At 37.4% G+C, this 14,426-nt stretch overlaps 1 protein-coding gene across 1 annotated transcript; it reads left to right on the forward strand.

The window, feature by feature from the left end:
- The first annotated feature begins 3,782 nt into the window (after positions 1 to 3,782).
- si:ch211-274f20.2 (calnexin) lies at positions 3,783 to 13,913 on the forward strand. Its single transcript, XM_026940380.3, has 14 exons — positions 3,783 to 4,063; positions 4,290 to 4,363; positions 4,513 to 4,571; positions 6,861 to 7,002; positions 8,036 to 8,117; positions 8,204 to 8,396; positions 8,753 to 8,942; positions 9,820 to 9,933; positions 10,925 to 11,081; positions 11,587 to 11,784; positions 12,874 to 12,993; positions 13,183 to 13,285; positions 13,379 to 13,452; positions 13,540 to 13,913. Exons 1-14 carry the CDS (start codon positions 3,992 to 3,994, stop codon positions 13,549 to 13,551), a joined length of 1,590 nt encoding a protein of 529 aa, XP_026796181.3. The 5' UTR covers positions 3,783 to 3,991; the 3' UTR covers positions 13,552 to 13,913.
- The last annotated feature ends 513 nt before the right edge of the window (positions 13,914 to 14,426 follow it).

Here is a 14,426-nt window from a genome sequence, read left to right on the forward strand (position 1 = left end):
CTTTAATGATTAAACAACTAAAGACAAACCAAAAAGACAGGAAAATAACCAAAAACTAGAAAAACTAAAACAAAGGACTAGACTAAGGTAAGACAAGGGCAAGGCAAGGAAAACTCAACATGAACACAAAAGCGACTCATGGTGCAAACACACCAACATTACAGTAACAGTATGTATTATACAACATATAATGCTTGGCAACTCAGGAGGTAAAACACGGAAATTAAATAGGGTAACTTATTAGGGGAACACAAAACAGGTGTGCAGAAACACAGGAAGTGAAGCAGACAGCAAAGGAAGAAATTCAAAAATGTGAGTGAGAGTGCCCTCTGGCAGTCTAGGGGGGAATTGTCCATGGTGAATGTGACACAGCACTTCCCTTAAGGCGCTGCTCCTGAAGCCCCCAAATCTTAGGAGAGCCTGAACCCCTGAGCAGAGCAACATCCCTACCAGTGCCAGAGGGGGGAGTGACAACCATGGCGAGGCCAGAGGGGGAGTGATGACCTTGGCGAAGGAAGGAGGCAGAGTGACATCTTCAGCCAAGAAGGGAGCCGGAGCGACATCCTCAGCCAAGAAAGGAACCAGAGCGACATCCTCAGCTAAGAAGGGAGCCGGAGCGATATCCTCAGCCAAGAAGGGAGGTGGAGCAACAACCTCAGCCAAGAAGGGAAGCAGAGCAACATCCTCAGCCAAGAAGAGATGTCCTCAGGAGAACGTCCTTGAGGAGAAAGACCTGCACTGCCAACTCCTGCCTTAGCACCTCCAATTCCGATGCATCCATATTAAGGCCAAGCATTCTGTCACAAATCCAGTGCAGAAGTTTTTAATGATTAAACAACTAAAAACAAACAAAAGGCATGAAAAGTGCCAAAAACTAGAAAGACTAAAAGGAAGAAGTTGAGAGGTTCTACTCAACATATTTTTTTGGAAAAAGGATGACTGTTTCCATCCCACTGTAGATTTGAGAGGACAGAATTAGTTTGTGAAAGTCCTCCCCTTTCGTATGTTTAAAGTTGTTCATGCCATGCGGCCACAAGACAACATGTACTTCCATGTTCCCATCACCCCAGAGCACAGGTGCTTCTTGATCTTCGCCTTCAGGGGACATGTGCAACAGTTCAAAGTTCTACCTTTGGGCTATCTCTAGCCTCACAGGTATTCTCAAGATACATTCAGGCTGCATTGTCACCTCTAATGGCAGATAATACTTGGATAATTGTCTCCTCTGTGCCTCCACCAGATAGCAGGCCATGTGGGACACCTAGAGTGTCCTTGCGCACATCTGGAAACTTGGTCACAGAGTGAACTTGCATAAGAGCTCCCTAACTCCAAGGCAAATCATTTTATTGTCATACAGCTAGAGTCATACAGTTTCCCTCAAGCCCAAATGAGCATGACTCACCTGCCTGGTCAGTGCAACAGAGCATCAGACGTGCTGCCTAGACTATGCATACATCCAGGAGATTGGCATCTGTACCAAGATCTGGGTAAAGTTTGGCCAGACACAGTTGAAAATCTTTTACCGACATAGAGTCAACTCACTGTAGTGTGTTATTCTCTCTGATGAAGCCAAATGGCTCTTTCACCTTACTCTCACTAGTGAAGGGGATGCCCTGGTGACTTTCGGACCCCCCCGAGGGAGAAATCTGTTATTGTTACAGATGCATGCAGAGGTGTAGCATCCCTGGTCAGACTGTCTGCACCTGAATAGCCTGATGACTGCAATCAAGGACGCAGGAAGTATGGGTGATGCTGCAAAACCCCCGACATTCAGGATTCCTTTAACCGCAAATGCAGCTGCAACTGTTAAAATAATAATAATATACGGCTAAACAAATTAAGAGATAGACCAAACAGACTTTAAAGTGGAGTATTTTTAGTAGTTTTTGAGTTTTTAATGTTGGAGAAAAATTTCTCTTATACCACACTGATTTTCCAACAATTACAATTTTTTAATTTATTAATGAACAACACATTGCGCATTTTAACTGTTTATAATTACTTAGTTAGTTAGTTTAATGTTATGGAAAATCCATGAGACATGAGTCCTCAGGACAGACAAGTTTTCTCTAAGATGACAAGCTGTGTTTTTTTGTCTCATTAACTTCAAGAGAACAAAGAAAGGTGCATAAGGGAATGACTGTATATAGCTGCTATAACATAAGTTATAACAGGAACTAACCCCTGTCTCTGGAAACCTACTGACTGTTACTGACACAAAGTATTGACACTCCCATAAATGTTAAAGAAATGTTTCTTAACACAAATCTTCTGCACCACATCAATGATTATATGTTTTTCTTTGTTATATAACATTTTTAATCTGTTTATTATTAGCCTTAGATTATGTGTATAGACCACCATACAAGTCCCTGTGAACGAGCTGTTAAACAATCTTTTGGTATAAGAACGAGCGCACTAATATAAATCCTTTATGTTGCAGTCGTAAATATTCAGATCCATACTGCTATGTGTGCTACGACACAGCAGGTGTCACCTTCTTGGGAACTCATAAGCTCATATAACCATTATTGAAAGAAGCGATATGGTTCCACCTGCCATACTCTCCCAGGAGCCTGGCATGGGATCTCCCCCTTTTGTTGAAGTCCCTCAAGTCCTCTCTCTGAACTCATTCAGGATGTTAATCTAAAATGTGTATCATTGAAAACAGTCTCTCTGCTGGCAATCAACTCAGCAAGAAAGGTGGGATAATTACATACCTTAAGTACCCTGCATGGTTCGGTGGCCAGATGATTCTAGATTGACCTTATGGCCAAATCCTGGGTTCATGCTTAAGGTCATGTCACCCATGTTTGTGAACCAGGTGAATGAACTTGCAGTGTTCTACAAAGATCAACCTGCAGAACATTCCCTTCTGTGTTTGGTGTGTGTCTTACAGTACTATTTTAACCTCATGGCAGCTATTTGTTTATTGGACCAATCATTCATCTGACATGGTGCACATGTAATGCTCGCCTGTCTATGCAGAGACTGGTCTACTGGGCAACAGAAGTCATCACCATGGCCTAATAACAGGCCGGATGCTCAGCCCTTACCATGACATTCCATTCCATAGAAAGCATTTCATCCTCATGGGTATTGCTGAGAGGTATTTCACTCCAGGAGATCTGCTCTGCAGCTACATGGCCGTCACCGTGTGCCTTCTCCAGGCTCTATAAGATCATCATCGCCTTTCCTGGCAGTGTGAGTGTGGTGATCATCTCTGAACACCTTTCCAATCGGCCATAGGAGAGTCGGTTCCTAATGATCTTATGGCAGAGGGGTAAAGCACTGCCCCTGGTGGTTAGGCGGGGTGAAAGAGAATGCTAGTTATGAACGTAACTGTGGTTCTATAAAGACTGAATAACCACCAGATTTCCCTGTCATTCAGAACTGCCGCCAACCCAGTAGGCACTCTGAGATTAGGTTCCAGGAGCATTCATAGATCTAGTATTTCACATTTTATGTTTTTGTTTGTAAACCATTTTGCAAACTCCCCCACCACTTCAATATTATGGGTTATTTTGTGTAGCTTCATGACATATAATTAAAATAGATCCATTTAATTTCCTGGTTGTAACACTACAAAAAAATGGAAAAAATCAAGGGGGTGAATATATATGCAAGGCACTGTAACTGTAAATATAAAGATTGTCTACTGCACATGAATGACAGTGTAATACATTTTTATATATGTTTTGTTTATATTTAAGACAGTCAGGTGGTAGTTGAAACACTGAACGGGTTTCAATCACAGGTCTGTAAATGGTTTAACACTGATCAAAGTCCACCCTAGATAACTGGCAGTGTTCAGGAAACTTCTTCTGCTCACGAGTGCAGCGTGACAGAGACATTGCTCATGGTCACCGCTTTTCATTTGGCTTTCCTGCTGTTATTAACACTTACAGAATAAGAATAAGAGCGAACACGGGATTATATTACAGTCTAACAACCACTCGGGAAGTTTCAGGTTCATCTGGAAAGCCTGACCATGCTCATCAGACAGAGGGCGCTGCTTACTTTCTGTTTCTGGTCGACTTTGACTGTGAGCAGGGAGGAGCAGGTCAGTTCATCCTGTTCAATAATAATAATAATAATAATAATAATAATAATAATAATAATAATTAATTAACTATTTTTTTAATGAAACAACAATACATGTATTACTAGGGCAGCAACAACAACAACAACAAATAAGAATAATTGTCAATGCATTGTTTACACAATTATATAATAATAATAATAATAATAATAATAATAATGAATTACCTTCTTTTTCCAACTGTAAGAGCATTTACAGATCTGTCACCACTCCAAACGAGGCATATTTTGCAGAAACTTTCGACACAAGCCCATTGGATAGGTACTGTTCTTGCATTTGTTATCCCTCTAAGTAAGCTACATTATAAAGATTTTAAAAGCATGCATGCTATTTTTGGTAATCAATCATTTTTGTTATCAGAGCTGAATAATTGTTACATCTCACCTGTCTCCCTTTTGTTTGTGCTGAAGAAAATGGGTTCTTTCCCAATCACTGAAAGAAGGAGACTTGGACATTTATAAATATGATGGTAAGATTAATGTTATGCTTCTTTTAGAACGATATGTGTCTGTTCTGCAGCTCTAGACCTTGGTGTTAGACCTTGTTGTAGAGGTTATAAGTTATGTGCTAATTTCATTTCCCAGACTAAATACTGAAATGTCACTAACATTCACTGCCATTATATGACATTTCTACATTGCAATTTTGCCTCAAAGTTTTAAGTGTTGAACATATATTGTGTGCATTGCCCAGCTGTTTAAAATCTTTCTAAATGACAAATGCTGCTACCCTGTGGATAGTAGCTAACAATCCATATTATGCCATTGGTGGCTCACCCTTAGGGGCAGGAGAGGGAGAGCACCACCATATTACCAAGTACTCATTTACATCCATACATTTTAAATTCAGTTGAAATGCTAACGATTTTTTTGAGTGACCAGCGAACATATATAAGCCAATGTTACATTGATTTGCTCACATAGATGTTGTACAGTCATGTGGCAGCACACTCACTGGCCCACTTAACTTCTACAGAGTTATTATTGCTAATAGTGATCAAAAATGGGAATCGCAGCAAGCAATATTAGAGGCCCATTGGGGCAGGAATCACGCTGTCCTATGCTAGGAGGGGCATCGGACGAAACAATTAATGGAGGTTGCCAGATTGGGCTAGTTTAATAAGACTCTGCGGCCACCACGATCTTTTGTCATAGCAAATAATCAGAATTAAATCTAATAAAGTGCATACAGTGTGTCCATGATGTACAGAACCATTTCAATTGAAAGATAGAGTGAATTCAGATATATTGGAACAGTTTCCAGTTATCAGGCCAGAAGATAAATGTTAAGTTTTATTGTCCAGGTTTACTGGATCTCCCAGAATACCTGAATGCACCCTGTATTGCAAAGATTTGAGGAGTAAAATGAGGAGTACTTAGTGGAAGTACATTAAAATCACTCAAAACAAGCTGCTAGACTATATGCTGGTTGACTAGATATTGTCGACCGTCAACTGCCTGTTACAGGGTTACTCTAAAAATTCACTATAGCATAAGACAAGTGTGATTGTCTCTCAACTTTAATTTTCTTCGAGGCTCTGTCATTATTACTGTTGTCCTGTTCCCATCAAAATCAATGGCCATGAGCCACTGCTGGTGATGATATACATCTGATGATATATATAATATACAGTACATTAAAACAAAAATAGGCAAATCTTTCATGTGAGATGGTCAAGGACTGGACAGCACTAGTTGAAATAAGAGGCAAATAAATTTTTTTTTTTTTTTGCCTTTTCTTCAGAATTTTTAACTGGGTACCTCTAAGCCACTAGTCCATCGCTGTCTACATCAGCGGGGTCCAACATTTCTCGTCTACTGATCCCCTGCAATCTAAATTACTTGCTCCATCTACCTAGTGAGAATAGAAGTAACGATAAATAAAACTTAAATGACACATTGTAAATTTACACTTTATATATATTTTTTTGCTTATTTGTCTTATTACATTTTAATAGTTGTTAGTCTACATTGGTTTAAACAGTACACATTTGATTTAAAGGTGCAATAGTCAATATTTTTCATTTCTTACTAGTACAAATAATGTGAAAAATTATGTAGAAATGATCAAACTCAATAGTTTAAGCAGTTGTCTCAGAACAAGCGTATTACGAATCAGAAAAAAAAAACCTAGTTTGGAAACCTGCCTTCCAGTCCCGAATGTTCATTTGTATTCGGACTGGCCGCTTGTCAGTCATTTTTATGGACACGCCCCTAACACCCCTTCACATCCTCATAAATCATTATGAGGAGAAGTTGCATGTTTATAGAGTTGTAATTCAGATTCAATGAGTAAAACATCATTCAAATCTTATTCAACTCCACCCATGAAACCATTAGAGGTTTTTTTTTCACAAATCTTACTTAATACACCTTTAAAGTATACGGTTTTGTCAAGGTTTGCAAGTTTTTTTCAGGAAAGCTCACAACTTGTAAATTTTGACTGGATTTAGAGGGTTCTAAAGATGAAGACATAGTCAAAAAGAACAATTTACTATCAACAAAATACTATCTATCTATCTATCTATCTAACTGCAGTCTACAATTAACTAACAATATTCGCACATGACATAAACAATTACTATACTTTATTTACTATAAATTTACTATATACATTTATATTTACTTTATTTACTATAAATTCATGGTAAAACACTTTGATTGTTCAAATTTAAGTTGACATAAATGTTTCTATCAGATGATGACAAACATATATAATTATATATAATAAGTGATGCTGCTCTTTTATTTTTATTTAGGTGAGTGGCTTTTAGAAGAGTCTAAGAATCAAGCCTCACCAGGAAACAAGGGCCTTGTCCTTAAGTCTCCTGGCCATCATCATGCTATTTCGGCATACCTACGGACAGTGTACCACTTCAGAGAAAAACCTCTGGTCCTACAGTAAGCCCTTTTTATTCATTCAGCTTCATTAATCACACCTTTACTTTATTCATACAAATGACTGATAGCACCTTGGTGATGTGGCTGGTATTCAAATCAGGTTTATATTAATGAGCTCGTTCTAATACATTATTATTTCTACAGTAACAACTCATTTACAAGGACTAGTATAGCAGACGGTCTGGCAGAGGTTTAATAATGAAAGGATGAAAAAATGTACAGATATTTAACAATTATGGAAGGGGTCTCGGATGTAAGCACTTTGTAACACTGTAAGAGGGGAAAAAGAGAGGCTGGTAAAATGTTCATACACTGCAAAAAAACAATATCTTAGCAAGTCAAGATATCTTGAATAAAGGAAATGTTATCTATTACTTAGATAACATTACATATAAAACCATTAAGCCTATTTCAAGAGAAGTTTACTAATTTCAAGCTTCAAATTGTCTTATTCTTTTGGCAATTAATTTTTACTTCTCTCAAGAAATTAACGTTTGACATAATTTAAAAAAAAATATGCAGATAGAGGTAATAAGCGGTAAAAAATAAAGGTAATAAATAAGGTAATTTAAAACTTTAAACAAATAAAATATGTAGAAATAAGCCTAATAATCGTATAATTTTCTAATAAAGATAAATATTACTTATTTGCATATTCGAGATATTTTACTTGCTAAGATATAATTTTTTTGCAGTGTAGTTATTAAAAGTGTTAACTAACCTGTCTTGCAGATGTTCCGTGCATTAAATGTATACTATATACAGTATGTATGCATAGTATATACTATAAACATAGTACTATAAACAGCTAATAAGCGCAGTGTCATTCATTAATATATTATAAATTGTAATTGTTGGAAAATTGTTGTTATATAAGAGGAATAAAACACTTTAGGATGCACTGTTGTAGAAAAATTCATATCTTCACACCGAGGCCACAGCACACCACTCCGTCATTGATTATTTTCCTTTAACTGCACGTCCAATCACGTTTTATTGCTTACTTGATTACATGTTTAAATGATCTACACAGGTATGAAGTTTTCTTCCAAAACGGGATTGACTGTGGAGGAGGCTACATAAAATTGCTGTCTCATTCAGACGACCTGCGTTTGGTGCGAACGTTACTAACATCACTAGCAGAGTTTATATCAAGCATTCCATCATTACATAGACTGAACCTGTTTTTTTTATATTCTAGAGTCAATTTAACGATGCCACACCATACACCATTATGTTTGGTCCAGACAAATGTGGAAGTATATACAAAGTGCATTTCATCTTCTGCCACCGGAACCCACTGACGGGGATGTATGAGGAGAAACATGCCCGGCAACCTGAGACTGACCTGAGTGACTATTTCACTGACCACAGCCCTCATCTCTACACTCTCAGTGAGCATTGACAAGAGCACAACATTAGGCCTGAAATCACTGAGTCAGGCTTGGGCTGAGTTGAGATGTTTCAGAATCTTAATTGCATTACACAAATAATGTAAAACATGTACAGAGCAGCAACAATTTCATCATAATATAGTCCAAATAGCTCTGCTAGTACAATGAGATGAGATAAATCGTAACTAGGACATGAGCTGTTAGCAGAAAAAGTGTTAGAAAACATGGAAATTGCATTAATTGCACTGAGAAGTATTTTTAGTTATCCTATTACATATATGCAGCTGTGGTGTATTCCATTTAAAAATAAACCATGACAGAGAACCAATTTTAGATAATAGAACCTTGTTTTTCAGATTTGTATCCTGACAACACATTTGAAATCCTCATCGACCAAACACTAGTCAATAACGGCAGTCTCCTAGAGGACATGGATCCCCCAGTGATGCCTCCCCGTGAGATAGAGGACCCGGAAGATACTAAACCCTTTAACTGGGACGATAGGCGTCATATTCCAGATCCCACTGTAACAAAACCCCATGACTGGTATGTATAAAGTTTGTGTTTTTCACAATTCAGCAATATTTGTTGATTGACTAAGAAAATATCTACTGACTTTATAGCAATACAATTATTACAATTAAGTTACGATACCAATTTACAACACCCAATACATGTTAATATTATCTCAGTTATTTGAAATATGAACAGTATTTTTGGAAATAGACATACAAAAACCCTTGCTTGCCCTTCCTCCTGATGACAGATCGGTCTGTGCACAGGTGGGAGATGCAAGAAATGTGGCAAGCAAAGCACCTTTTTTTTTATAAATTTACATTTTATAACAATTTTCATTCATTCATTCATTCATTCATCTTCAGTAACCACTTTATCCTGGACAGAGTCTAATTTTATCTTATTACTCTTAGGTTAAAATGGCCTGAACATAATGTCTATAATATAGCTATGATTTTTTAAATGATTTTTTTCAGGTTCATTAGAAATGCAAGCCTGTCAGTTTTTCGTAGTTTTAGTAAAACATATTAAATTAAAAGGGCTGTTTAAACTTGGAGAATATAACGTTTAAAGCAGTAATGTCTCACGCTGCTGTTGAAGATAATACACAATCAGTCTAATATCTATATCTATAGATCTGGATCTAATAACACTAATCTATAACAGGTTTAATCAAAATGTTTTGCAAATTTCTAGTGCAAAAGAAAAGAATTGTTTATATTGCCTACTATTATGCTAATGTTCTCAAAAGGAAGCTACTCAATGATGACATCTTTAAGGACTGCTAAACACACGCAGTTATGGAGAGACTGCAATACACACTCACTACAGCATAACACGGTGCTTTAACACAATAACTGCATTAGATAATAATGACAGATTGAGTCTCTCTGCATTATGTGTGAAGGGATGAAGAAGCTCCTCGGCTTATTGCTGACCCCACAGTGCAGAAACCTACTGGCTGGATAGAAGAAGAAGAGCCCTTTATCCCAGACCCAGAGGCTCAGCCTCCATATGACTGGTGTGTAAGGCAGCTCCACCACACATGACTGTGTTCACGAGTCACACTCACACTTCCACTTCACACTCACACCCTCTGTACATTATATACATTATATTATGATCTTTTAATATGTTCTATTATTATAAATGTTTTCTGAACAACAAAAACAAAAGCATCTTACTGGATTTGACATTCTTCCATTGGTATGATCCCAAATAATCCAATCCAGTTAACACCTACAAAGACAGAGGCCCAGGTGTCATCAGTAAACCCTCATGTTATATGAATCGGGGTTCCAGGACAGATCTTTTTCAATTTCATAGCAATACATTTATAAAATTAAATGTCAAAATATTAAATATAGCTTACCAGGGTCCTGGTTTGATTCTGAGCTCAGATTAGTCAGTCTTTGTGGAGTTTAGCATATTCTCCCCATGCTAGAGAGGGTTTCCTCCAGGTTCTAAGGTTTCCTCCCATCTTCCAAAAACACGCATGTAAGTGGATTGATTACTCTAAATTGCACTTAGTTGTGAATGAGTGTGTGTGTGTGTGTGTGTGTGTGTGCATGGTGTCCTGTGATGGACTGGTGTCTGATTCAGAGTGTATTTCTGCCTCGCGTCCAGTGTTCTCGGGATAATCTCCAGATCCACCGCGACCCTGACCAGGATAAAGTGCTTACTGAAGATGAATGACTTATAGCTTATAATAATCTCAATTATAAATGATATTTATTAAAATACACAAACAAGTTCCATTCACATGCTGCAGTATCCCTCTGATGACCACTATATTTTTAAATAAGAGATACAGATGACAACTTTTTGTTTAATATTTACAAAAATCGTTTTGATCATTTTTTACTACACTTTTTCACCATCTCGGGTAAAATGAATATATTAATCAGCGACTATTGTTATATGATGTTAATGTGATTTTTAAGAATTTTTTTATGTTTGTCATTAAAAAAAAAGTTCATCTAATTGTGATATTCATTCCTTTGGCTAAACAGGTCAGTGGAGATGGATGGGGAGTGGGAAGCTCCTCTCATTGCTAACCCTGCCTGCTCCCATGCTGTCGGCTGTGGGCCATGGAAGCCTCCCATGGTGCCCAACCCAGCATATAAGGGGAAATGGAGACCACCTATGATTGACAACCCAAATTATCAGGTAGACCTGCGCTGCAAGTGCAATCTAGTGTATAGAACCTCGATGGTAGGCAATAGCAGGCTGATATTCAGCCTTAACTGTAACTCTTATGTTCTAACAGGATACAAATGATCCATTTAAAGTAAAACAGTACTAGAATTGAAATGTCACGTTCTTGTCTCAATTTCACTAATGAATTCTGAAGTTTCAGTTCCTTTCACATGACCTGTTATTAGCAGTCACATGTGCTCACACATGAAAACTGCAGGCTTTCCTGAACTGAAATATCTTACAGTACAAAGTCAAAAGATATTATGAGTGTAAATCTGAAGTGGATATACGCACTGGAAGTACATTAAATAACAAAAACAAAAGCGTCTGAGTACTTATTTCCCCTCACTGTAAATAATACAAACTAAATTAAATTGCTACGAGATGAAAAGCGATGAGGGGATATCAAACTATTGAAAAGAACACGAGAGGTAAACTTTCTAAAATGAACCCTGCTTGCTGGTCTCTGCATTAGGGAAAATGGCAGCCACGTATGATCCCTAACCCGGCTTACTTTGAGGACCCTCAGCCATTCAGAATGAGTCCTGTGTCTGCAGTAGGCTTTGAGCTGTGGTCCCTTACTGGAGATGTGCTCTTTGACAACATCCTGCTCTGTGACGACCTTGAGATTGCCAAACGCTGGACAAAGGACACCTGGGGACAAAGGCAGACAGTAAGCTGTTTTAAGCTCCCTAGACAGAAAACACAGTTGCATCCACCAATAGCAGCAACCTATTGTAAAATATAGAAGTTGGCACTGACAGACGTCAGAAGTGTTGTGTGAGAAGGACATCAAGCATTTGATATGGAAAAGGGACACCAGTCAAAATTAATTCATTCATAGTCTTGAGTAACCGCTTTATGCTTGTCAGGGTTGTAGTGGATCTGAGCTTATCTTGGGAATACTACACCCTGGATGGGATTCCAGTCTATGTTCACACACTCGTTCACATCTACAGGCAATTTAGCATCGCTAAAGGTGAGAGGAAACTTGAGAACCCTGAGGAAAAACATGGAGAATAGAAACTTCACACAGACAGGAAGCCAAGCTCAGGATCAAACTGGAGGCCATCAAATTAAGTTATTGCATTTGCCTGTGTGTAGCAATGAGTCTATAAACAAAAGGCACCCATAAACTCTAGATAATTGCACTCATTAGTGGAACAGTGGGCTAAAATAAACAGAGACGAGGGGAATTCTTACCTAACTGGACCAAACTTTTTTGTCCAGGGAGCTTAATATATTGCAAAGAACGTGAATATCTAGGCTCATTGAGGCCTTTGAAACAGTGTTTATATCTTTCCATGAAGCTGCTGTAATCACACTGCAATAAAAATTCTATCTTGGTGAAAGTGAAAATATCTTTAATAAGGTTGAATTTATCTAATATTTCTTGTGAGTTTTCAAATTAAATATAAGATTATTCAGCTTGTTTTTGGATGCTTTTACTCATTTCAAGCTTTACATTTTCATATTCTATTGTCAAATAATTTTGCTTATTTCTAGATATAAATGTGTAAAATAAAAATAAAAAAAAAATCTGCCAATAGAACAAGAAGATTTCAAACTTGAAATTAGTAAAATTACTAGAAATAGGTTTAATAAGCTTATATTTGGTGTATTGTAATCTTATAATAGGAAATACTAGATAAGACTGTGACTATATTCAAGAGATTTTCACTTGACATTTTTTTTTCAGTGCATCTGTCCGGCAAGTAGTCAGTTTTGTGACACACTCTTACAGTTTGTATACCTCTTGTAGAAGGGAGTTGTGGAGCGGTTACTATTTGCCACAGGAAAGCATCCCTGGCTCTGGGGTGTGTACGTCTTCACCGTGGGCCTTCCCATCATCCTCTTCATCAGTTTCATGTGGCCTGATAAGGTAGAACCTGTTGGATATTCTGTATATTTTAGACAAACATTACGCCAAATGAATTTATAGTCTCATTTTACTCTTTTATATCTGAGTGATCTGATTGGTGTGATGATACAGGATTCACTGACACAGACTAATTATTGTTTAATAAACTGCAGGAAAAGTTAATATATGACATGTCTGTTTGTGCGTCAGCGATTTGGCCCCTTGGATCAGGATTATTATTACAAAAAATGTGATGAGCCTCAGCCAGACAGTCCACAGGGTCCAGAGGGCCACAAGAGTTCCACTGACTATGGTGGGAACATTCGATTTTAAATGTTTATTGGATTGCAGTAATAAATTGCAGCTTTTTCTGAATTGTACTTTGCATTGTTATATGCTGATCAAGGACCCAACAGCTCTAGCGGCCTGAGGAAACGGGAAATCAACACAGCACAGAAAAAGTCTGACTTGGAGTTAAAGGTGATTATGTATTTATGGATAACTCAAATTTCCAGTGGTTTGAAAAATGATCAATTTCTCAATATCTTTGTTCACTCCTGTTTACAGGCCTTCAAATGATGCAAGCTAAACCGGGGACCTTCTTCGTGGTTTACTGAACCTGGCATGGATAAAGCATTAGAAAATAAAACATGAATGGTTTCTGAATGTTTGAGCCCCCTAAGCAACATCCTACTTAAAGTATCCTAAACTTGAAAACAATTCAAAAGACACTCCAGAGGGAAAAATACCTTTTTTTTCATTTACTTTTTTTTTTTTTTTTTTTTAAATAGTGATCATGTGACTTTCAGATGAAGTCTTGTGATGGGATAGGAAATGAATTTTGTAAGGCAGGATCTTGTGAACTGTAACAGAAGTATGTTTTGTTTTCCAAAGTCCCTGTTTCAAATAAAGCTAACTTTCACTTTCAGAGTCACATGAAATATAGTGCTGGAATGTTTTCTCTAAACAAGAACTGGCTAAATTTACAGTATTTACTTGCATATAATATTAATATCTAATATTATAATTATATCAGGTTAATAGTGTTATCCTACTGTACTTGATTTTAAAAGAATGTTCAAATACTTATTTTCAGTTTCTTCTGTTACTTCTGTTAGCATTCAACCTTTTGACAAAATCACTTGAAAGAAACTAAGAAAATGTGCTGCTGATGAAAGTGACAATGTTAAGATGGTATCCTTCGATTTCCTTCACTAATAAGTTTGGGTTTTAGCGTATAAATGTTGAATTTGTATTTGAGTAAATCTTCCATCAATATTTGGTAGAGCCACCTTTGGCTGCTAGGATGTGTCACTAACAGCTTTGCACATCTGGATCACACATTTTTGCTTATTGTGTGTGTGTGTGTGTGAGAGAGAGAGAGAGAGAGAGAGAGAGAATATTAATGCACGGCATTGTACTGTCTGATCACAGCTACCAATAAGATCCCAGAA

Source organism: Pangasianodon hypophthalmus, chromosome 7 (assembly GCF_027358585.1).
Source record: "Pangasianodon hypophthalmus isolate fPanHyp1 chromosome 7, fPanHyp1.pri, whole genome shotgun sequence".
In the NCBI taxonomy this organism is placed as follows: Eukaryota; Metazoa; Chordata; class Actinopteri; order Siluriformes; family Pangasiidae; genus Pangasianodon; species Pangasianodon hypophthalmus.